This window comes from Rutilus rutilus (genome assembly GCF_951802725.1).
Source record: "Rutilus rutilus genome assembly, chromosome: 9".
Taxonomy (NCBI): domain Eukaryota; kingdom Metazoa; phylum Chordata; class Actinopteri; order Cypriniformes; family Leuciscidae; genus Rutilus; species Rutilus rutilus.
In genome coordinates, this window is record NC_140223.1 from 30734288 (window position 1) to 30760053 (window position 25766).

General features: G+C 39.6%; 1 protein-coding gene across 1 annotated transcript in view; it reads right to left on the reverse strand.

Moving 5' to 3' along the window:
* LOC311297098 (uncharacterized protein) overlaps window positions 1-25766 on the reverse strand; it is a 312417-nt gene that overhangs the window by 30918 nt on the left and 255733 nt on the right. The window contains exons 38-44 of the mRNA XM_084419211.1: window positions 16480-16929; window positions 11698-12105; window positions 9356-9763; window positions 7465-7917; window positions 6059-6505; window positions 2787-3233; window positions 414-827 (exon numbers count right to left, since the gene is read on the reverse strand). Coding sequence (XP_084275337.1) covers window positions 414-827; window positions 2787-3233; window positions 6059-6505; window positions 7465-7917; window positions 9356-9763; window positions 11698-12105; window positions 16480-16929 — 3027 coding nt within the window. The remainder of the gene's footprint in view (window positions 1-413; window positions 828-2786; window positions 3234-6058; window positions 6506-7464; window positions 7918-9355; window positions 9764-11697; window positions 12106-16479; window positions 16930-25766) is intronic.

A 25766-nucleotide genomic window follows, 5' to 3' on the forward strand; every position in this document is an offset into this window, starting at 1 on the left:
AGCTCTAAATGCATCATGTTTCCATCTGGATCATCAGTGAATGTTTGAACCTTTTTTAATAGTAGTGTTTGAGTTCCTCAATTGTCCTCAGTGTGAAAAGATGGATCTCAAAATCATACAGTCACTGCTGGAAAGGGTTCAAATATGCAAAATATGCTGGCTTGTGGACTATATGTAAACATCTTATTCAGAACAGCACTAAATAAAAAATAACATGTGTTTTGTATAATCCCTCTTATTTTGGTCAAATTATTCACATTTTCACAGATTCTGCAAGGGGTTCACAACTTTTCAAGCAGCACTGTACTATATTGTCTTCCCAACATATACAGTACATTAACTTCATTAATTTTATTGTGAGCACTGAATACAATAATCAAGTATGGTTGGTCTGTTCCCCATGAGACTCTCACCTGAGCTGTGAGATGTAAGGCAGCCACTGGAGGAATCCCCTCACTTCACTCTCTTCATCTGTCCAGTCTATCAGCTCTACTGGTTTCTTCTCTGTTTGGAGTTTCAGCACTTCTAGGAGGATGGAGCTCTTTCTCTCTGAGAGCTTTATTCTCCAGACTGCAGGAGCTGACTGATAAACTGGCTGTAATGCTGGAAGGACACTCCTGCCTGTTTGAGTCTCATAGTCCTTCACATGTGAACACAGATCCAGCAGGAAATCACATCTCTCATAATTCACAGATGACAGCAGTTTCTTCACAGTTTCTTCTATTGTCTCTTTCTGGTGGACAGCAGCTTGCAGACACAAATCCATTATGAATAATCTCTTTCTTTTCTCCCATATTTCAGATGTTTTATTCTGTGTTTCAACAAATCTAAAGAAAGAACGAACCAGATTCTGTTAGAGATGACAAAGGAGACAAGATAAACATAAAAATCAAGCAAACAGTTTGTCAGATAATAGCTAAGGTCAGTGTAATTGAACAGTGAAAAGTGATGAACAGATGTTTTAATAATTATCTTTAGTTTTCAGTTTTGCCCTGAGGTGGAATTTTATTTTTTGTAGCAAAATATCAAAATGATTATTAGCAAATGGAGCCACACTAGTTAAAATCAATTACATTTTTCAACAACAACAATAAAAAGAGTGCAAAATTCCAAATATACTGTGAAACATAATGAAACAAATAGAGTAATTTAAATAATTTCCTGAAACCACAAGTTCTACATTATTAATTTAATTAACAGATTCAGTTGCTGTTACTGTAAATCTCTGTCAGACAGATGGTTGCTCCACCATTACTGATGCATTAGTAAACACTTTGGCTGCATTTACACTGACAACCAATTCCATTTATTCCCCAGATATCTAGAGACCAAAATATATTCACGTATCAGCTGTGAGTCTCGCTGTGTGGAAGAAAACATTATAAACTCAGGAAACACAGAACCGCTGATCACAAACAGATGTGTTGCCAGATCCAGTTGTTAGTCGCCACAACACAAGACCAACACGTTTCAGAAGAGGTATTGCCTAGCTGAGACTTCTTGTCTAAATCATACATCCCTAGTTACCAAAGTTGATATTAGTAGGGCCACATTTTTCCCTTTTCTCTGGTGAACAAGCCACAGTATTATGTTTGTTGACCAATAAAGCATTTATGGAATGAGAAATCACATTTTCTTTGATCTTTTGACATATAAGATGTCATTCTACAGCGAAAACAACTTTTCAGATCCCCCAAAAATTGTCATAAGTTGAAATCAAGCTGCTAAATGACTTTTCTACTTCCTCCACATTGTGACATTAGATTATATTAGATATTTTCATCTGACCAACTCCACAACAACACATCAACGCCTACTTTACCATTTCATTTTGGTAACCTGCCCAGCAGTGGAGAACAATGAAGAGACAAGAAAGAGAGAGCAGTTCACCCAAGACTATAGAGGTGCTCATGTTAACAGGCATCTGAAGCTCACTGCAAGTTTTAAACTAGTTAAAGATTAAGATGTTAGTGAAGATCTGCACAGCCTTCTGAAGGACTCCAGCATTAGGAACAAATGGATGGTTTATTATTAAACAATGTCTAGGGTCACGTTGGAAGATTATGTATGTTCAGATCATTTCACAACAGACTTGATTTTGTAATCAGGCACAATTTAATGCAGAGTTTGGAAAGAAACGTTTACTGAAAGATAAGAGCAATGGCAACTCTATTGGATCTGACAGAAGCACATCGCAAAGAGCAAGTAAACAATTTCATAACAAAACAAATGTAAACAAATTCATAATGCTTTGCTTGTAAATGCAGTTTTATATTTATGGATAATGTTTTCAAAACACTCATGTGCAATATTGGAGGATCTGATACTTTTTTCTATGAAATGACCTTAGCCAATCATAACAGTGGCCGTTTACTGACAAGCCTTAGAGATGTAGCACTTAAACCGAGTGTGTGTGACAAAAGTTCAAAATGAGGGTTGAGAAAATAATATTTTTTAATATTTGACTGTACTTAAAATAGAGTAAAAATATTTAAATAATTACAAACATCATGTCAAGGTCAAATGGTTTTCTTAGTGTGTTTTGGCTCAATATTAATGTAATGCAGTCAGTTTCATCTCAAGTGAATGTAAACAGTAGGAACTAAAACATTAATAGGTATCAAAACAACAGATCTGTCTTACAGTAAATGCAGCCAGAATCTTCAGCTACATTGAAACAATAGAAATTAAGCTTAAATCACTAATGGATCTGACATGCATTTAAATGACAACATTAAAATAAACTGAATCAAACTATGAGTGTATTTTCCCCATGAGACTCTCACCTGAGCTGTGAGATGTAGGGCAGACACTGGAGGAATCCCCTCACTTCACTCTCTTCATCTGTCCAGTCTATCAGCTCTACTGGTTTCTTCTCTGTTTGGAGTTTCAGCACTTCTAGGAGGATGGAGCTCTTTCTCTCTGAGAGCTTTATTCTCCAGACTGCAGGAGCTGACTGATAAACTGGCTGTAATGCTGGAAGGACACTCCTGCCTGTTTGAGTCTCATAGTCCTTCACATGTGAACACAGATCCAGCAGGAAATCACACTGATCAATCTCATACTCAGTATCATAATAATTCTCATCATAGGGGAAAGATGTGTAGCTGCACACAGATGTTAATAGTTCAGTGTAATTTTCTTCTGTATTTGCATCAAACTCTGATGCTGAAACAAACAGATTCAGCAGAAACTTTAAAGTTTCTCTCTTCATGTAGATAATGTCACACAATCTGTGGAGACACACATAATTATCACTTTATTGTCCAGTGTAGGAGAATATAAAATATTGAATACAAGTGAAAATATAATCCTAAATTGAATTTAGTAAAATAAGTATTTCTGTATAGCTTCTATGTTTTGGAATCTAAATACAATTACAATTTAGAGTAACTTACTTAATTTCCTCAAAACTTTCATTTCAAGTACATGTAATTGGCACATATTGAGTTGATATGAAGATGAACCTGCATCAGACAGTTTCTACACAGTTTGTTTTCTGGTTTGACACTAAACACTTAATCTAGAGCTTTATTAAAGTCAAGTGCTGTTTTGTCCTGTATTACGTCACATCAGTAATCACGTTTACATGCACTTTAAACATTACATTTCAGTTGGGCTAAAATATGATTAGTTTTATTATTATTAGTCTCTTAAAGTGTTATCTACATTTTTTAGTCCAGTTGAAATTGTACTGGTTTGGTGTTTCTGAAGACGGATGAACAGGCAACAGATAATGTGATTGTATCTTGACTTCATCCAGTATGTTAATCTACAATTGGCCTCATCGTTGAGCACTAACTGTGAAAGTCAAGAGTAATGTGTGATGTTTTAAATTCTTGCAAATATTTGATAAAGTATTGTGTGATGTATATTTACTATGCAGAAACCCACTGTAACTCGATTATAACCGCATCTATAAACATACTGTGAGCTGCATGAAGCTGATACAATAGAAATACATGAACAAAATCAATCTCTACAGAGACTGACTGAACAAGAGTGAGAGAAGGATTTGAACAACAGATTTACTTACAACACGACTGCCAGCGGCAGATGCAGAAACAGAGACGCTTAGTTAAAAATGTGTCATGAGAACTAGTCTGAACAACTAGCAGTTAGTTAGGGCTAATCAGACTTTCTTTACAGATTTAAATTACACCAATCTACCTTTTTATGTAATTGGTTTAAACAGTATTGAATAAAAATATGACCACACTTCAATTTAGTGTTTTCAAATCTGGTTCACGCTCACAGCTTCTTGAAGGTTTGTGAACCCCTTGCAGAATCTGTGAAAATGTGAATAATGTTAACAAAATAAGGCTGCGTTTACACTTGGCATTAACATGCAATCACTGTGATCCGATCAAGCAGATTGGATCATAAGCCAATCAGGACAGGGTGCGTTTACACGTCCACATCAAGTGGTTTCAGTATCTGGATAACAGATCAGGTCTCGTATTCCTGCAGGAAAAAAAAAGAGAGAGAAAAAAAAAAGGATGGCTCTGGTGCAAAGTCGACCTGAGGTGGAGGGTTCTCTTTTAAAAACAGTTTTCAGTCGGGGGACATTTTACAAATCTCGCAAAATGAGGAGAATGTGGAGGATGAAGAGGCTGCAAGTACTATTAATGTGGATAGATGCCGTAATGGAAACGGTACAGAGAAACGTATGGGTCCGAGAATGTTGCCAGCTGTGGTGGGAAAAATGTGCGTTCTTTACAGAAAATGAATGGTTCTGCAACTTTCGGGTGCGAAGGCAAACATTTCAGTATATTTGCGATGTACTTCGCACTCGACTGAATGCAGACACGATGGCTGGATTGCGTTTACATTACACTGAGATCCGATCACAATGCGTCCTCGACTACCTCCGAACCTGGACACGCTAATCGGATAACATTCCTTTCAGAAGCGCGTTTACACTTGTCTTTTCAATGTGTATGTGGACAACATCCGGATACAGGTCGCATGTCCAAGTGTAAACGCAGCCTAAGAGGGATCATACAAAATGAATGCAATTTTTATTTAGTGCTGTCCTGAATAGGATATTTTACATTAAAGATGTTTACTTATAGTCCATGTGGTGATATGTGTACACAGAAGATTGTGATTGACTGTTCGCTCCAGGGTTGCTGGGCAACAGGGGCGGAGCTAAACAGTCACAGAGACGACAGTGAGTTTGTTCTGCTGCTGCGTATGTTGAATAAAACTAAGAGACTGTCAGTTCACCACATTGTCCGCTCAATATATCATGACAGTCCACAAGATTAAAAAATTGTTGAATTTATAAAAATGTTCAAAACTTTATGTACCCTTAATTCTTAATACTGTGTGTTGTTACCTGGATGGTCCACGATTGTTTTTTTGTTTTGTGATGGTTGTTGTTGAGTCCCTTGTTTGTCCTGAGCAGTTAAACTGCACAATGCTCTTCCGAAAAATCCTACAGGTCCCGCAAATTCTTCAGTTTTCCCACATCTTTTGCATATTTGAACCCTTTCAAGCAGTGACTGTATGATTTTGATATCCATCTTTTCACACTGAGGACAATTGAGGGACTCAAACACAACTAAAACAAATATATATTTAAACAAAATAAGAAAAATTTTGACATCTTCATCCTGTTCAAAAGTGTTCACCCCCGGCTCTAAATGCATAATGTTTCCATCTGAAGCATCAGTGAATGTTTAAACCTTTTTTAATAGTTGTGTTTGAGTCCCTCAATTGTCCTCAGTGTGAAAAGATGGATCTCAAAATCACACAGTCACTGCTGAAAAGGGTTCAAATATGCAAAAGATGCTGGCTTGTGGAATCTATGTAAACATCTTTATGTAAAATATCTTATTCAGGACAAAACTAAATAAATTACATGCTTTTTGTATAATCCCTCTTATTTTGGTAAAATTATTCACATTTTCGCAGATTCTGAAAGGGGTTCACAAAACATTCATGCAGCACTGTATACCGTCTACCCAACATATACATTTATTTCATTAATTTTATTGTGAGCACTGAATACAATAATCAAGCATGGTTGGTCTGTTCCCCATGAGACTCTCACCTGAGCTGTGAGATGTAGGGCAGACACTGGAGGAATCCCCTAACTTCACTCTCTTCATCTGTCCAGTCTATCAGCTCTACTGGTTTCTTCTCTGTTTGGAGTTTCAGCACTTCTAGGAGGATGGAGCTCTTTCTCTCTGAGAGCTTTATTATCCAGACTGCAGGAGCTGACTGATAAACTGGCTGTAATGCTGGAAGGACACTCCTGCCTGTTTGAGTCTCATAGTCCTTCACATGTAACCACAGATCCAGCAGGAGATCACCCTGATACATCTGATACTCAGTATCTTCATAATAATTCTCATCATAGGGGAAAGATGTGTAGCTGCACACAGATGTTAATAGTTCAGTGTAATTTTCTTCTGTATTTGCATCAAACTCTGATGCTGAAACAAACAGATTCAGCAGAAACTTTACAGCAGCTTCTCTTTTCATAATGTCCCAAAATCTGTGGAGACACACACATAATTATCACTTTATTGTCCAGTGTAGGAGAATATAAAATATTGAATAAAAGTGAAAATATAATCCTAAATTGAATTTAGTAAATTAAGTATTTCTGTATAACTTCTATCTTTTGAAATCTAAACAAAATGTAAAAAACAAAGTTGGAGCAAATTTTCTGTCGAATTTGAACCACTGAATTTGTGGAAGTGAATTTGTAAAGCGAAATATAATGGACTGAAAATTGCCTGTCGAATATAAGAGGTTGTATTTTTAGATATAATTAATATTTTTGAAGTGAAATCTGAAAGGTGAATATGGATTATTGAATTTTTAATAAGGAAAATGTGTGTGAAATGTTTTGAATTGAAATAGTCACAGCTTGAATATAAACCATGTTGAATTTCAGCCCATAAAAATGCAAGTCCTGAAAATACAATGCATTAAAATACAAGTAGGGTTAATGCAATGCACATTTTTTCAAGTAGTGCAATTCAATAAGCTTTTCTGTTTCTTGACTCATGCTGTTGCACATTCATTTCACCACCATCCATGTTTGCTGTTGCTTACCTCCCCTAGACCAATCAGGAAATCGTAACACTACTAGTTACCAGAGAAAGTAATATTACTGTAACGCATCACTAGTAACTAGTTGCTACTGCCCAACACTGTGACTGCACAAGAACTAGTCTGAACAACTAGCAGTTAGTTAGGACTAATCAGACTTCCTTTTCAGACTCAAATTACACCAATATACCTCTTTATGATCAGTCTTGAATAAAATGATTAGATGACTAACTTGTAAGACTAGTCTAAGAAGTTCATGCAACTTAGTGTTTTCAATTCTGGTTCACATATATATTGTGTCCCTAACATACACTGTACATTAATTTCATTAATTTTATTGTGAGCACTGAATACAATAATCAAGCATGGTTGGTCTGCTCCCTATGAGACTCTCACCTGAGCTGTGAGATGTAGGGCAGACACTGGAGGAATCCCCTCACTTCACTCTCTTCATCTGTCCAGTCTATCAGCTCTACTGGTTTCTTCTCTGTTTGGAGTTTCAGCACTTCTAGGAGGATGGAGCTCTTTCTCTCTGAGAGCTTTATTCTCCAGACTGCAGGAGACACTGACTGATAAACTGGCTGTAATGCTGGAAGGACACTCCTGCCTGTTTGAGTCTCATAGTCCTTCACATGTGAACACAGATCCAGCAGGAAATCACACTGATCAATCTCATACTCAGTATCATAATAATTCTCACAACAGGGGAAAGATGTGTAGCTGCACACAGATGTTAATAGTTCAGTGTAATTTTCTTCTGTATTTGCATCAAACTCTGATGCTGAAACAAACAGATTCAGCAGAAACTTTACAGCAGCTTCTCTCTTCCTGTCGATAATGTCACAAAATCTGTGGAGACACACATAATTATCACTTTATTGTCCAGTGTAGGAGAATATAAAATATTGAAAAAAGTGAAAATATAATCCTAAATTGAATATTTTGTAAAATAAGTATTTAATAAGTATGTATAGCTTCTATCTTTTGAAATCTAAACTAAATGTAAAAAACAAAGTTGGAGCAAATTTTCTGTCAAATTTTAACCACTGAATTTATGGAAGTGAATTTGTAAAGCGAAACATAATGGACCAAACATTGCCTGTTGAATATTATAGATTGTATTTTTAAACAGAATTAATATTTTGGAAGTGAAATTTGAGAGGTAAATATGGATTATTGAATTTTTAATAATGAAAATGTGTGTGAAATGTTTTGAATTGAAATATTCACAGCTTGAATAAACAACCATGTTGGATTTCAGCCCATAAAAATGCAAGGCCTAAAAATACAATGCATTAAAATACAAGCAGGGTTAATGCAATGCACACTTTTTCAAGTAGTGCAATTCAATAAACTTTTCTGTTTCAAAAACATTTGTCGTTATTTTACTTCCATATCCATTAAAGTCAAGTGCTGTTTTGTCCTGTATTACGTCACATCAGTAATCACGTTTACACACTTTAAACATTACATTTCAGTTTGGCTAAAACATTATTAGTCTCTTAAAGTGTTATCTACATTTGTTTTAGTCCAGTTGAAATTGTACTGGTTTGGTGTTTCTGAAGACGGATGAACAGGCAACAGATAATGTGATTGCATCTTGACTTCATCCAGTATGTTAATCAGAATACAACTGGCCTCATCGTTGTGCACTAACTGTGAAAGTCAAGAGTAATGTGTGATGTTTTTTAATCTTGCAAATATTTGATGAAGTATTGTGTGATGTATATTTACTATGCAGAAACCCACTGTAACTTGATTATAACCGCATCTATAAACGTACTGTGAGCTGCATGAAGCTGATACAATAAAAATACATGAACAAAATCAATCTCTACAGAGACTGACTGAACAAGAGTGAGAGAAGGATTTGAACATCAGATTTACTTACAACACGACTGCCAGCGGCAGATGCAGAAACAGAGACGCTTAGTTAAAACTGTGTCATGAGAACTAGCCTGAACAACTAGCAGTTAGTTAGAGCAAATCAGACTTTCTTTACAGATTTAAATTACACCAATATACATTTTTATGTAACTGGCTAAAACAGTTATTATCAGTCTTGAAGAAGAAAAATATGAGATGACTAATTTGTAAGAATATAAGAAGTTTATGCATCCGGCCGCTGTGGTGTCGACAAAACCACACTTCAGTTCAGTGTTTTCAATTCTGGTTCACGATCACATTTATATTGTCTACCCAACATATACATTGATTTCATTAATTTATTGTGAGCACTGAATACAATAATCAAGTATGGTTGGTCTGTTCCCTATGAGACTCTCACCTGAGCTGTGAGATGTAGGGCAGACACTGGAGGAATCTCCTCACTTCACTCTCTTCATCTGTCCAGTCTATCAGCTCTACTGGTTTCTTCTCTGTTTGGAGTTTCAGCACTTCTAGGAGGATGGAGCTCTTTCTCTCTGAGAGCTTTATTCTCCAGACTGCAGGAGCTGACTGATAAACTGGCTGTAATGCTGGAAGGACACTCCTGCCTGTTTGAGTCTCATAGTCCTTCACATGTGAACACAGATCCAGCAGGAAATCACATCTCTCATAATTCACAGATGACAGCAGTTTCTTCACAGTTTCTTCTATTGTCTCTTTCTGGTGAACAGCAGCTTGCAGACACAAATCCAGTATTAATCTCTTTCTTTTCTCCCATGATTCAGATGATTTATTCTGTTCAACAAATCTAAAGAAAGAATGAACAAGATTCAGTAAGAGATGACAAAGGAGACAAATAAAGATTCTTGAAATTAATCAAACAGTTTGTCAGATAATACCTAAGGTCAGTGTAATTGAACAGTGAAAGTGATGAACAGACGTTTTAATAATTATCTTTAGTTTTCAGTTTTGCTCTGAGGTGGACTTGCATTTTTTGTACAAAATATCAAATGATTATTGGCAAATTGAGCCACACTAGTTGAAATTACATTCTTCAAACAAAAAATAGTGCATAACTGCAAATAAACTGTGAAACATAATGAAACAAATACAGCAATTTAAATAATTTCCTGAATCACAAGTTCTACATCATTAATTTAATTAACAGATTCAGTTGCTGTTACTGTAAATCTCTGTCAGACAGATGGTTGCTCCACCATTACTGATGCATTAGTAAACACTTTGGCTGCATTTACACTGACAACCAATTCCATTTATTCCCCAGATATCTAGAGACCAAAATATATTCACGTATCAGCTGTGAGTCTCGCTGTGTGGAAGAAAACATTATAAACTTAGGAAACACAGAACCGCTGATCACAAACAGATCCAGTTGTTAGTCACCGCAACACAAGACCAACACGTTTCAGAAGAGGTATTGCCTAGCTGAGACTTCTTGTCTAAATCATACATCCCTAGTTACCAAAGTCGATATTAGTAGGGCCACATTTTTCCCTTTTCTCTGGTGAATCAGCCACAGTATTATGTTTGTTGACCAATAAAGCATTTATGGAATGAGGAATCACATTTTCTTTGATCTTTTGACATATAAGATGTCATTCTACAGCGAAAACAACTTTTCAGACCCCCCAAAAATTGTCATAAGTTGAAATCAAGCTGCTAAATGACTTTTCTACTTCCTCCACATTGTGACATTAGATTATATTAGATATTTTCATCTGACCAACTCCACAACAACACATCAACGCCTACTTTACCATTTCATTTTGGTAACCTGCCCAGCAGTGGAGAACAATGAAGTGACAAGAAAGAGAGAGCAGTTCACCCAAGACTATAGAGGTGCTCATGTTAACAGGCATCTGAAGCTCACTGCAAGTTTTAAACTAGTTAAAGATTAAGATGTTAGGGAAGATCTGCACAGCCTTCTGAAGGACTCCAGCATTAGGAACAAATGGATGGTTTATTATTAAACAATGTCTAGGATTATGTTGGAAGATTATGTTTGTTCAGATCATTTCACAACAGACTTGGTTTTGTAATCAGGCACAATTTAATGCAGAGTTTGGAAAGAAACGTTTACTGAAAGATAAGAGCAATGGCAACTCTATTGGATCTGACAGAAGCACATCGCAAAGCGCAAGTAAACTATTTCATTACAAAACAAATGTAAACAAATTCATAATGCTTTGCTTGTAAATGCAGTTTTATATTTATGGATAATGTTTTCAAAACACTCACGTGCAATATTGGAGGATCTGATACTTTTTCCTATGAAATGACCTTAGCCAATCATAACAGTGGCCGTTTACTGACAAGCCTTAGAGATGTAGCACTTAAACCGAGTGTTTGTGACAAAAGTTCAAAATTAGGGGTTGAGAAAATAATATTTTTGAATATTTGACTGTATTTAAAATAGAGTAAAAATATTTAAATAATTACAAACATCATATCAAGGTCAAATGGTTTTCTTAGTGTGTTTTGGCTCAATATTAATGTAATGCAGTCAGTTTCATCTCAAGTGAATGTAAACAGTAGAACTAAAACATTAATAGGTATCAAAACAACAGATCTGTCTTACAGTAAATGCAGCCAGAATCTTCAGCTACATTAAAACAATAGAAATTAAGCTTAAATCACTAATGGATCTGACATGCATTTAAATGACAACATTAAAATAAACTGAATCAAACTATGAGTGTATTTTCCGCATGAGACTCTCACCTGAGCTGTGAGATGTAGGGCAGACACTGGAGGAATCTCCTCACTTCACTCTCTTCATCTGTCCAGTCTATCAGCTCTACTGGTTTCTTCTCTGTTTGGAGTTTCAGCACTTCTAGGAGGATGGAGCTCTTTCTCTCTGAGAGCTTTATTCTCCAGACTGCAGGAGCTGACTGATAAACTGGCTGTAATGCTGGAAGGACACTCCTGCCTGTTTGAGTCTCATAGTCCTTCACATGTGACCACAGATCCAGCAGGAAATCACACCTCTCATAATTCACAGATGACAGCAGTTTCTTCACAGTTTCTTCTATTGTCTCTTTCTGGTGAACAGCAGCTTGCAGACACAAATCCAGTATGAATCTCTTTCTTTTCTCCCATGATTCAGATGATTTATTCTGTCCAACAAATCTAAAGAAAGAATGAACAAGATTAAGTTAGAGATGACAAAGGAGACAAATAAAGAATCTTGAAATTAATCAAACAGTTTGTCAGATAATACCTAAGGTCAGTGTAATTGAACAGTGAAAAGTGATGAACAGATGTTTTAATAATCATCTTTAGTTTTCAGTTTTGCTCTGAGGTGGACTTGCATTTTTTGTACAAAATATCAAATGATTATTGGCAAATTGAACCACACTAGTTGAAATTACATTCTTCAAACAAAAAATAGTGCATAACTGCAAATAAACTGTGAAACATAATGAAACAAATACAGCAATTTAAATAATTTCCTGAATCACAAGTTCTACATCATTAATTTAATAAACAGATTCAGTTGATGTTAAAGATGAACTGAACTGGAATTTTGAGTAAAGGTGATATAACAGATGCATTTTATTTATTCTCATTGGTACAATTTTTAAAGTGGCAGAATTTGTTAAAAGGGATAAAATGGTATGTTGAAAATGTTGTTGTTGTTACACGGGCGCCGCCATGTTGGATTTCAACATTCGGCAACGTCACTGGAATGGTAAGCTACTCCGTTGCTAACCAACACTAGCAGAGCAGCCATTGCATGCAGCCCCTGGATTTCGAGTCCGTAGTGAGCATTTTTTAGCGACAGACTATTTAGAGAGTTGTACTTTCAATACAACCGGTTCACTGGTGAGGGTTAGGCTAAACCTGAGGCCATTCCGTCAATGTTAAACTTTTCAGGCTGTAGTACAGGGCAGACCGATAGACCAATGGCAAGTACTAACACCACCGATGCTATCTATGTAACCGCAGAGACAGGGCGCTGAAACGCTCACGTCAAGGCAGAGGACAGAGAAGTATGTTAACTGTTATCATGATAGCAAGCTAAGCAAAGGGCTGGATGTAACGTTGTCACATACACAAACCATATTGTGTTCAATATAGCTTTATAGCGTTCAACAAAACTGAGACACTCATTCATTGAAATTGAGTAACAAAATCAAGCTATATACCAAACGATCCAACCTAGGGAAAGAGCTAGCAGCTAACGTAAACACGTTGGAAGCACTTTTGTCAAACTCCACAAGCTAGCCACCACTCCGACCATAAACCGTACGGTATAAATCATGACTCGTCTCGATAATAATGCGTTTACTAGCTGCTAATAAAACCACAGCAGGTCTGTAAACAGATTCCAATGTCCTACCCACCCTGAAGCTAGCTGATGTCCATTGTCTCAGGGCACATTGTTGATACAGAGGGAGTTCAGTTTTTTACGTTTCTTCATTCTGATCTATTTGCGATTCATTTCCATTCTGAATAAACAAACAACGCAGTTTACATGCTTCATCCTTGTTGCATTATTCACTAAGATAATAATTAATAAATGCACGCACAATTATCCGTTAACTTGATAAATGTTGCAGTCAGATATGTTTTATGCACAAACAAATGCCTTTCAACATACACAATTCAGAAGTAAATGAATATGCAGCAATTTGTACAAATAGAGAGTCTGTAAGCCTACTATACGTGTTGTAGCCATTAAATAAGCTCATTTAGTTTCATTAAAATATTATTATTTTTTTTATTATTATTATTATTTTCATCTATGTTGAATATAAAAAAGTTAACAGCATGAGTAAGATAGGATGAGCAATATATCGAGAGATATGGAGCGGGTCAGACATGATTTTGACCACTTAATTAAGATTTGCATTGTAGAAAGCCTTTCTTTAAAGTGAATTTCGTTTTGTTTAAATTGTATCTTAATTTTAATATTTTTTTCATCAATCAATTGCCTGTATTTAATAAGCAAATATAGCAGACATTATAATCATGGAGGCGTCCGCGCGTCCACTTGCATTGCACGTGAACTGGAGCGCATCTCATCCTAACTTAACCGAAACTCAGTGTATGCCTTACACACATGAGAAATATAGAAAGCTTGAGATGTCTTTAAACGAAACAATTCAAAACGAAAATAAATAGGCTACTCTCTGATTATGTAATGATGTGCATTTCTCTCTATAGGCGCGTTCACTACGGAGATGGCGATCGTCAGCTTAATCTTTGCAGCCGACACTGTTTATTAATATAAATAAATGCATGCGCGTCACCGGATTTACAAATGCACATCTTGCTTGTTGCACGCACACATATTATGTAGGCTACATATTACGAAATAACGAGATATTATGTTGAAATAATTAGGATAATTATTAATTATCATTATTAATAATAAATCTATAAGAATATTTGATTGAATGCTGAATGTTGCTTGTTCAATTGAATACAATTAATACTTTAATTGTGATAATTAAAATAATTGATTATTAAATATTAAGTGGCCTATGTTTGCTCATTTATTAATACTATTTGTATATATCTAGCACCCCCTCAGCACCTGCGTTAAAAAATTCTCTGGCGCCGCCCCTGGTTATAACGGCCCACTTATTAAAAAAATGGTAGGTTTAAATCGGGCTTGGGTTCATAATTACAGTTCATGTGTCAGGCCGGGCATGTGGTGGTAGTCAGATACTCATGCCATTAAAATGACTCATTTTCGTCTGTGTATAGGACCTGCAGCTGCAGCTGCCTATATACCTTTGCAGGTTCTACCATGCCGGTGACGTCATCGGAATTGCCAGCGTTCTTATACTAACAAACGCAATTTTTGTGTTGCTTAAAAAAAGAGCTATATTGATATTTTTAATTCAAATTTTTTGTGTAATTTACTTTTAATTGTCATAAACAACACATTATCAACTTTGATTATTTCAGTTCAGTTCATCTTTAATGTAAATCTCTGTCAGACAGATGGTTGCTCCACCATTACTGATGCATTAATAAACACTTTGGCTGCATTTACACTGACAACCAATTCCATTTATTCCCCAGATATCTAGAGACCAAAATATATTCACGTATCAGCTGTGAGTCTCGCTGTGTGGAAGAAAACATTATAAACTCAGGAAACACAGAACCGCTGATCACAAACAGATGTGTTTCCAGATCCAGTTGTTAGTCGCCACAACACAAGACCAACACGTTTCAGAAGAGGTATTGCCTAGCTGAGACTTCTTGTCTAAATCATACATCCCTAGTTACCAAAGTCGATATTAGTAGGGCCACATTTTCCCCTTTTCTCTGGTGAACAAGCCACAGTATTATGTTTGACCAATAAAGCATTTATGGAATGAGAAATCACATTTTCTTTGATCTTTTGACATATAAGATGTCATTCTACAGCGAAAACAACTTTTCAGATCCCCCAAAAATTGTCATAAGTTGAAATCAAGCTGCTAAATGACTTTTCTACTTCCTCCACATTGTGACATTAGATTATATTAGATATTTTCATCTGACCAACTCCACAACAACACATCAACGCCTACTTTACCATTTCATTTTGGTAACCTGCCCAGCAGTGGAGAACAATGAAGAGACAAGAAAGAGAGAGCAGTTCACCCAAGACTATAGAGGTGCTCATGTTAACAGGCATCTGAAGCTCACTGCAAGTTTTAAACTAGTTCAATATTAAGATGTTAGGGAAGATCTGCACAGCCTTCTGAAGGCCTCCAGCATTAGGAACAAATGGATGGTTTATTATTAAACAATGTCTAGGATTATGTTGGAAGATTATGTTTGTTCAGATCATTTCACTACAGACTTGGTTTTGTAATCAGGCACAATTTAATGCAGAGTTTGGAAAGAAACGTTTACTGAAAGATAAGAGCAATGGCAACTCTATTGGATCTGACAGAAGCACATCGCAAAGAGCAAGTAAACAATTTCATAACAAAACAAATGTAAACAAATTCATAATGCTTTGCTTGTAAATGCAGTTTTATATTTATGGATAATGTTTTCAAAACACTCACGTGCAATATTGGAGGCACTGATACTTTTTTCTATGAAATGACCTTAGCCAATCATAACAGTGGCCGTTTACTGACAAGCCTTAGAGATGTAGCACTTAAACCGAGTGTGTGTGACAAAAGTTCAAAATGAGGGTTGAGAAAATAATATTTTTGAATATTTGACTGTACTTAAAATAGAGTAAAAATATTTAAATAATTACAAACATCATATCAAGGTCAAATGGTTTTCTTAGTGTGTTTTGGCTCAATATTAATGTAAATGCAGTCAGTTTCATCTCAAGTGAATGTAAACAGTAGGAACTAGAAAAATTATAGGTATCAAAACAACAGATCTGTCTTACAGTAAATGCAGCCAGAATCTTCAGCTACATTGAAACAATAGAAATTAAGCTTAAATCACTAATGGATCTGACATGCATTTAAATGACAACATTAAAATAAACTGAATCAAACTATGAGTGTATTTTCCCCATGAGACTCTCACCTGAGCTGTGAGATGTAGGGCAGACACTGGAGGAATCCCCTCATTTCACTCTCTTCATCTGTCCAGTCTATCAGCTCTACTGGTTTCTTCTCTGTTTGGAGTTTCAGCACTTCTAGGAGGATGGAGCTCTTTCTCTCTGAGAGCTTTATTCTCCAGACTGCAGGAGCTAACTGATAGACTGGCTGTAATGCTGGAAGGACACTCCTGCCTGTTTGAGTCTCATAGTCCTTCACATGTGAACACAGATCCAGCAGGAAATCACACTGATCAATCTCATACTCAGTATCATAATAATTCTCATCATAGGGGAAAGATGTGTAGCTGCACACAGATGTTAATAGTTCAGTGTAATTTTCTTCTGTATTTGCATCAAACTCTGATGCTGAAACAAACAGATTCAGCAGAAACTTTACAGCAGCTTCTCTCTCCATGTAGATAATGTCCCAAAATCTGTGGAGACACACATAATTATCACTTTATTGTCCAGTGTAGGAGAATATAAAATATTGAATACAAGTGAAAATATAATCCTAAATTGAATTTAGTAAAATAAGTATTTCTGTATAGCTTCTATGTTTTGGAATCTAAATACAATTACAATTTAGAGTAACTTACTTAATTTCCTCAAAACTTTCATTTCAAGTACATGTAATTGGCACATATTGAGTTGATATGAAGATAAACCTGCATCAGACAGTTTCTACACAGTTTGTTTTCTGGTTTGACACTAAACACTTAATCTAGAGCTTTATTAAAGTCAAGTGCTGTTTTGTCCTGTATTACATCACATCAGTAATCACGTTTACATGCACTTTAAACATTACATTTCAGTTGGGCTAAAATATGATTAGTTTTATTATTATTAATAAAACTATTATTATTACTCTTAAAGTGTTATCTACATTTTTTTAGTCCAGTTGAAATTGTACTGGTTTGGTGTTTCTGAAGACGGATGAACAGGCAACAGATAATGTGATTGTATCTTGACTTCATCCAGTATGTTAATCTACAATTGGCCTCATCGTTGTGCACTAACTGTGAAAGTCAAGAGTAATGTGTGATGTTTTTTATTCTTGCAAATATTTGATAAAGTATTGTGTGATGTATATTTACTATGCAGAAACCGACTGTAACTCGATTATAACCGCATCTATAAACGTACTGTGAGCTGCATGAAGCTGATACAATAGAAATACATGAACAAAATCAATCTCTACAGAGACTGACTGAACAAGAGTGAGAGAAGGATTTGAACAACAGATTTACTTACAACACGACTGCCAGCGGCAGATGCATAAACAGAGACGCTTAGTTAAAAATGTGTCATGAGAACTAGTCTGAACAACTAGCAGTTAGTTAGGGCTAATCAGACTTTCTTTACAGATTTAAATTACACCAATCTACCTTTTTATGTAATTGGTTTAAACAGTTATCAGATCAGTATTGAATAAAAATATGACCACACTTCAATTTAGTGTTTTGAAATCTGGTTCACGCTCACAGCTTCTTGAAGGTTTGTGAACCCCTTGCAGAATCTGTGAAAATGTGAATAATGTTAACAAAATAAGGCTGCGTTTACACTTGGCATTAACATGCAATCACTGTGATCCGATCAAGCAGATTGGATCATAAGCCAATCAGGACAGGGTGCGTTTACACGTCCACATCAAGTGGTTTCAGTATCTGGATAACAGATCAGGTCTCGTATTCCTGCAGGAAAAAAAAGAGAGAGAGAAAAAAAAAAAAAGGATGGCTCCGGTGCAAAGTCGACCTGAGGTGGAGGGTTCTCTTACAAGAGGTCTCTCGTACTGTGTAAGTATCTTACGCTATAGGGAAAATCCCTTTTCCGCGAGATATTGAAGCCAAAAAATTATCCTTAATTTTTAGAGATGCACCGATTTGCTCGGCTGGTGACCGGAATTGGCCGATTTTCACGTGATGAAAAACTGCTGGTCAGTCTGACATATGCCGATTTTATGCCGGTCAAATACACTCGGGCGCCGCATGATTAACCTTTTGAGCGGTATGGTCTCATATATGGGATTTTTATTTCTGTGCCCCTGAGAGTACGGTGCTGTTCAGTGACGTCGCATAACTGCCAGATTCAAACTGTGCTTTCTCGCGTTGGCTGGCGCTGAGAGTCGGACGCGTTCAGCGCTGTCATATATCACAACTAAGCAGTGTTTTCAACCTTATAATGTTTATTTTAGGTTTCAGATATTTAAATACACATAAGCACGAGTAAAACAATACATTTGGAGTTTGTAAAATACACACTGATGTCTGTGGAAGCAGCAATAACAATCTATTCAAATATAATTTGCCGACGTGTGCTATTCATATCAGACAAACATAGTGGAAGTAACTATAAAGTTTACTCTATTCTTCTCAGTTCACCGGCCACTTATTGCATTTATTTCGGGAGAAACTGATGAATTCACGTGTTGTAAATCCGACTAACTGGACAACATTGCAGCGCCCATCTCTGTCACGGTTGATAATTCATTGTTTCCTCTGTGTCGCGTGTCACTGTTTGTTTACATGTCTGTGAGTTTGCGTGAGTGGGCGTTGTCCCGCTCGCGTGTTTGTTCAGTGCTCCAGCTGTCTGCAATCATCTCATTTACCCTCCTCAGCTGTTTCCCATTACCATTCTCTACATATACTCACTCATCTCTCCATTCCAGTGTCCATCCGTTGCTTGCAGTCCCTCATGTTGTTCGTGCCGTCTTCCGGGTTGTTGTCGTCTTCTGCTGTGGATGTTTTCCTGTTGTTTCACCGCACCCGAGCACCGATCACCGAGCACTGAGCACCGAGCACCTGACCATCGAAGTCCCTGTGTGACCGAGCCTGAGCGTCATCCCCCTGAGTATTCCGTCAGCCCTGTGGCCAGAGAAGCGTCTTCGCGAGTTCAACCTGAGAAGGATCTTCCTCATTGACTTTGAGTGATATTCATTGTATTGAGTGTTGAGTCCTAATAAACACTTGTTCACCTGCTATTGCTTCCAGTGATTTGTCATGACAGAACGGATGGACCAAGAAACGGGAGCAGCGGGTGATTCATCTGCTTCATTGGAGGAATTCATTCGCGGGTGCATCGACCGGATGGATGCACAGGATCGCAACCAGGGGGAGACTGGACGTGCGATTCAGGCTCTTGTCACACAGGTGTCCGAGCTCACCCAGCGATTCCATCAGCTGCAACCTCCCACTGCGCCAGCACCTCTGGAAGCACTTGCAGTTCCCCCTACACCAGCTGTGCCTCTCTCCCAGTCTGAGCCTCGATTGCCCACTCCTGAGCTGTACTCCGGTGAGCCTAACCTTTGTCGTTCGTTTCTAACACGTTGCAGTATGCATTTCTCATTGCAGCCCAGAACCTTCTAGAGAGAGGAGGCTAAGGTAGCATTCGTGCTCACGCTGCTGACTGGGAGAGCGGCGCTTTGGGGAACTGCAGTGTGGGAGAACCAACACCAGTGCTGCTCCTCGTTCCAGGCACTCGCGGCGGAGATGAGACGTGTCTTCGATCGAGCCGTCGCGGGAAGGGAAGCTGCCAGGGTCTTGGCGGATCTACGCCAAGGAGATCGTTCCGTGTCGGATTATTCCATCGAGTTTAAGACCCTGGCGGCCGAGTGTCGCTGGAACGAGGAGGCGCAGTGGGATCATTTCCTGCATGGGCTGGCCGAACGTGTCCAGAGAGAGATCTACGCCCTGGACCTCCCATCCTCCCTCAACGAGCTCATGGATCTGGCCTTGAGAGTGGACGCCCGACTGTCTCGGATTGGTCAGAGGACGTCACCCAATCTGGTTCGCGGCGGGATGGAGAACCAGCGGTCCAGTGGTCTGGACGCGTTCGGTCCCCACGATCCCGAGCCCATGCAGGTGGGGCGAGCTCGGCTTTCCCGGGAGGAGAGAGAAAGGCGGAGATCCCAGGGCCTTTGTCTGTACTGTGGTGGCGCCGGACATTTTGCTCATAGTTGTCCGGTAAAAGGCCCAGCCCGATAGTAAGTATGAGGCTACTATCGGGTGGGATCTCCGCAGGAAAGACCTCATCCACTTCCACCATCCTCCCGGTAAGACTGAGATGGTCTACCCAGGATCACCACTGCAGTGCACTCATAGACTCTGGAGCCGAAGGTAACTTCATGGATCACCGGTTTGCACTACAGTTACAGATTCCCCTCCGAACACTTCCCCAGAGAATTACGGTCAATGCGCTCAACGGACAAACTCTACCTGCCATCTTTCAAGCTACCGAAAAACTTACCCTCATCACATCAGGAAATCATGCCGAAACCATTTCTTTTTACATTACGGACTCACAACTCACCCCCATAGTTTTAGGACACCCCTGGCTTAGCTTGCACAACCCACGTATCGATTGGAAAGGCAGAACCATCTCAGCTTGGAGCACTGAGTGTCATAAGTCGTGTCTAGTGTCTGCTTGTTCTGTTGTTTCTGTCCCTGTGTTTCAGGAGGAAGCCGTGGACTTATCAAACGTGCCCGAGGAGTACCGGGACCTGAGTGAAGTGTTCAGTAAGTCAAGGGCTGCTTCTCTCCCTCCGCATCGTCCCTATGACTGTGCTATAGATATTCTGCCAGGTAAGTCTCCGCCTAAGGGCAAGATCTATTCGCTCTCAGTTCCGGAGAGGGAGGCTATGGAGAAATATATTTCTGATTCTCTGGCAACCGGGTTCATCCGCCCTTCCTCTTCTCCAGCGGGGGCGGGGTTCTTTTTTGTGGGGAAGAAAGACGGATCTCTGCGACCTTGCATTGATTACCGAGGGTTGAATAACATCACGGTAAAGAATACTTATCCTTTGCCGTTAATGTCTTCAGCCTTCGAGAGGTTGCAGGGAGCCTCACTCTTCACAAAATTGGATTTGCGTAATGCTTATCATTTGGTCCGCATCAGGGAGGGGGATGAATGGAAGACTGCTTTTAACACCCCTAGGGGGCATTTTGAATATTTGGTTATGCCTTTTGGGCTTTCCAATAGTCCCGCAGTCTTCCAGGCACTAGTCAATGATGTGTTGCGAGACATGATCGATCAATTCATATATGTTTACCTGGATGACATATTGATTTTTTCTTCGTCTCTCCAGGAACATGTGCAACATGTACGACTAGTGCTTCAAAGGTTGTTAGAGAATGGGCTTTTTGTCAAGGCGGAGAAATGCGTTTTTCATGCACAGTCGGTTCCCTTTCTGGGACACATTGGCCCTCATTTATCATTCTTGCGTAGAAACGGGCGTATATATTGGCGTAAGATTATGCTTACACTCCTCTCATCGCCTGATTTATGAAGCTGTGCGTACCTTTGAAATCAAGGTGTACGCAATACCTGCCCTTGATAAATGCCACGGCTGAAAACGAGCGTCATTAGAATAACACGCCCCTATATATTCAAGTCTCCGCTCCCCCCACGCCCTCATTTTACGCCATGGACACACGGAAGACGGCAAAGAAGAGAAACTTCTTTGAGAAAGAGAAAGCGAAACCAGGGAAGTGGAAAGAAACAAAATTGATTTCTAGATTTGTATTATTAATGACGCTTATTGTTATTTAGAAGAAGAATGTCGTTATTATTATTATTTGTATTATTATTATTATTATTATTTAAAAGAAGAAGAATGTCATTTTTATTATTTTGTCAGTCTGAATAATTTTTTTGGTCATTGAAAGCCTTTCATTACTAAACCCAGTCCGTGCACACCTGCCGAGCCTAACCCTGGCTTAACCATCGTTTCAAAGAATAGTACAACGGCGAGCGCGTCGAATATAAACGCCTCGTCCGTTTGGGGAGGTGCGCGCGCAGTCTGCGGAGACTCGCGCTGCGGAGCCAGGCGAAAGTATAAACAAGGCTTGAAACGTCAGGTAAAGCGCACAGGCTCGCAACTTAAGGAATACATATGCCTACAATTCAAATGCTTTGGTAAAGTCACACAGATTAAACATTGAAGTCCATGTTGCACAAAAATAAACACTGAAGTTTATAATTACTATGTTGTTGTTTTTTTTACAGTGGGTCATAATATATCATATCTTTTAGTTTGTCAGTGCGTTTTGTGGTGTTAGGAATTATTTTTCTGCGCATTCCCGCACTCAAAACGTGCGTACACCACCTCCTGAGCTGGCGTAGGATTTGAGCGTGCCGTACGCCAACGTCCATATTGATAAATCTCAAAGTCACCGTGGTTTTAGGTGTACGCCAGGTGTACGCTGGAAATATGGTGTACGCACTTTTGATAAATGAGGGCCATTGTGTCGGCTGAAGGTATGCTGATGGATCCTGACAAGGTTAAGGCTGTGGTAGAGTGGCCAATCCCAGATTCCCGCAAGGCCCTGCAGCGGTTTTTGGGATTCGCCAACTTCTATCGGCGTTTTATTCGCAATTTCAGCCAACTAGCCGCACCCCTGACTGCCTTGACCTCTCCCAAAACTGCGTTCAGGTGGTCAGACGCAGCTGAGGTTGCGTTTGCCAAACTCAAGAGCCGCTTTGTTTCAGCTCCAATCTTAATTGCCCCTGATGCATCACGTCAGTTTGTGGTAGAGGTCGATGCGTCAGAGGTGGGGGTAGGTGCAGTGCTTTCACAACGCTCTCCTTCAGACGACAGAATGCATCCCTGCGCGTTTTTGTCACATCGATTATCTCCTGCTGAACGAAATTATGACATTGGTAACCGTGAGTTGTTGGCAGTCAAGCTAGCTTTGGAGGAATGGCGTCACTGGTTGGAGGGTTCAGGGGTACCCTTTATAGTCTGGACTGACCACAAGAATTTGGAGTACATTAGAACCGCCAAGAGATTGAACTCCAGGCAGGCTCGGTGGGCACTTTTTTTCGGCCGTTTCGATTTTACTCTTTCCTATCGTCCGGGTTCCAAGAACATCAAACCCGATTCTTTGTCGCGTATTTTTGATCGTCCCGAACACGAATCTACTCCCGAGCGCATTTTTCCAGAGACCCTAATTATCTCTGCGCTCACTTGGGAGGTCGAATCGAAGGTCAAGAAGGCCTTAGAAGGGGTAACGCCTCTGATCCGGTGTCCACCTAACCGCTTATTTGTGCCGGAGGGATTACGATCAGACGTTATCCAGTGGGGTCATTGTTCCAGTCTAGCTTGCCATCCTGGGGTGAGTCGTACCATATTTCTTGTTAAGCAGCGATTCTGGTGGCCTCTTATGGCTCGTGATGTTCACAGTTTTGTTTTGGCTTGCTCTAGTTGTGCCACTGGTAAGTCGTCCAATTGACCCCCAGATGGGTTACTTCAACCGCTGTCGGTGCCTTCGAGACCCTGGTCCCACATCGCTCTAGATTTTATCACCGCCCTCCCACCCTCCCAGGGTAACACGGTAGTTTTGACCGTGGTGGACCGATTCTCGAAGGCAGCCCACTTTATTCCCTTGCCCAAATTACCTTCAGCCAAGGAGACAGCGGTGGCAGTCGTTAACCACGTCTTTCGGTTACATGGCCTCCCGACAGACGTGGTTTCTGACAGGGGACCCCAGTTTGTGTCCAGATTTTGGCGAGAGTTTTGTAGATTGCTGGGGGCGACAGTCAGTCTGTCTTCTGGGTTCCATCCCCAGAGCAATGGTCAAACTGAGAGAGCCAACCAAGACTTGGAAAGAACGTTACGATGTTTGGTCTCCAGGAATCCCTCCTCCTGGAGTCAACAACTTGCTACGGTGGAGTACGCCCACAATACGTTGCCAGTGTCATCCACGGGCCTATCTCCATTTGAGTGTAGTGTAGGGTACCAACCACCTGTTTTTCCTAGTGCTGAATCCGAAGTTGCGGTCTCCTCTGCCCACGCCTTCATCCAGAGGTGTCACCGTACTTGGACGAGGGCCCGAGAGACACTCCTCCAAGTGCGGGAGCGCACCAAGGCCAAGGCCGATCGCCACCGGTCAAGGCCTCCCGTATACGTCGTCGGTTCCAAAGTGTGGCTTTCTACCAAGAACATTCCTCTCCGTTCCGTGTCGAATAAACTAGCTCCTAAATTCATTGGCCCGTTTTCTGTCACCAAGATTGTTAGTCCGGTGGCAGTCCGCCTCAATCTTCCTCCGGCGTACAGGAGGATTCACCCCGTCTTCCACGTTTCTAAAGTTAAGCCTGTGTTTTTTTCACGTATTAATCCGCCTGTCCCAGTTCCCCCACCGCCGCGACTCGTAAACGGGGAACCATCCTATTCGGTCCGTCGCATCCTGGATTCTAGGCGGAGGGGACGTGGATTTCAGTACTTGGTGGATTGGGAAGGTTACGGTCCGGAGGAGAGAAGTTGGGTTCCTGCTCGTGACATCCTGGATCACTCCCTTATCGATGATTACAATCGACAGGTAAGGAGGTCTGGGAATGCCGTGAGGCATTCCTAGGAGAGGGGGTACTGTCACGTTGATAATTCATTGTTTCCTCTGTGTCGCGTGTCACTGTTTGTTTACATGTCTGTGAGTTTGCGTGAGTGGGCGTTGTCCCGCTCGCGTGTTTGTTCAGTGCTCCAGCTGTCTGCAATCATCTCATTTCCCCTCCTCAGCTGTTTCCCATTACCATTCTCTACATATACTCACTCATCTCTCCATTCCAGTGTCCATCCGTTGCTTGCAGTCCCTCGTGTTGTTCGTGCCGTCTTCCGGGTTGTTGTCGTCTTCTGCTGTGGATGTTTTCCTGTTGTTTCACCGCACCCGAGCACCGATCACCGAGCACTGAGCACCGAGCACCTGACCATCGAAGTCCCTGTGTGACCGAGCCTGAGCGTCATCCCCCTGAGTATTCCGTCAGCCCTGTGGCCAGAGAAGCGTCTTCGCGAGTTCAACCTGAGAAGGATCTTCCTCATTGACTTTGAGTGATATTCATTGTATTGAGTGTTGAGTCCTAATAAACACTTGTTCACCTGCTATTGCTTCCAGTGATTTGTCATGACAATCTCATGTTATAGATCAAGATTATTTATAAAGGTTTTTAAACGACCAAACACACTCACTTACACGTATTTGAGCATCGGAATATCAGATAGGCTAGTTGATGACATGGTAAGCAAGTTTGTGAATATTTTGAATAAAAAAGGAAAAGCGAAATAATCTGTCATACAGTAGGCCTATTATTGTGGCTGCAGTGTATCGAGTGACGCGTTGCCATGGAAACATTAAAGGGAACGTTCGCCTTGAAAAAACTCAAGTCAGTTAGAATATTTTAAACTTATGCGTGAAAGGGTTAAAGAAAAGATAGAAAATAAATATTTGTGTGTGCTGTAAAATGGTTAGAAAAAAATTAAATCGGAATCGGCTAAAATCGGTAT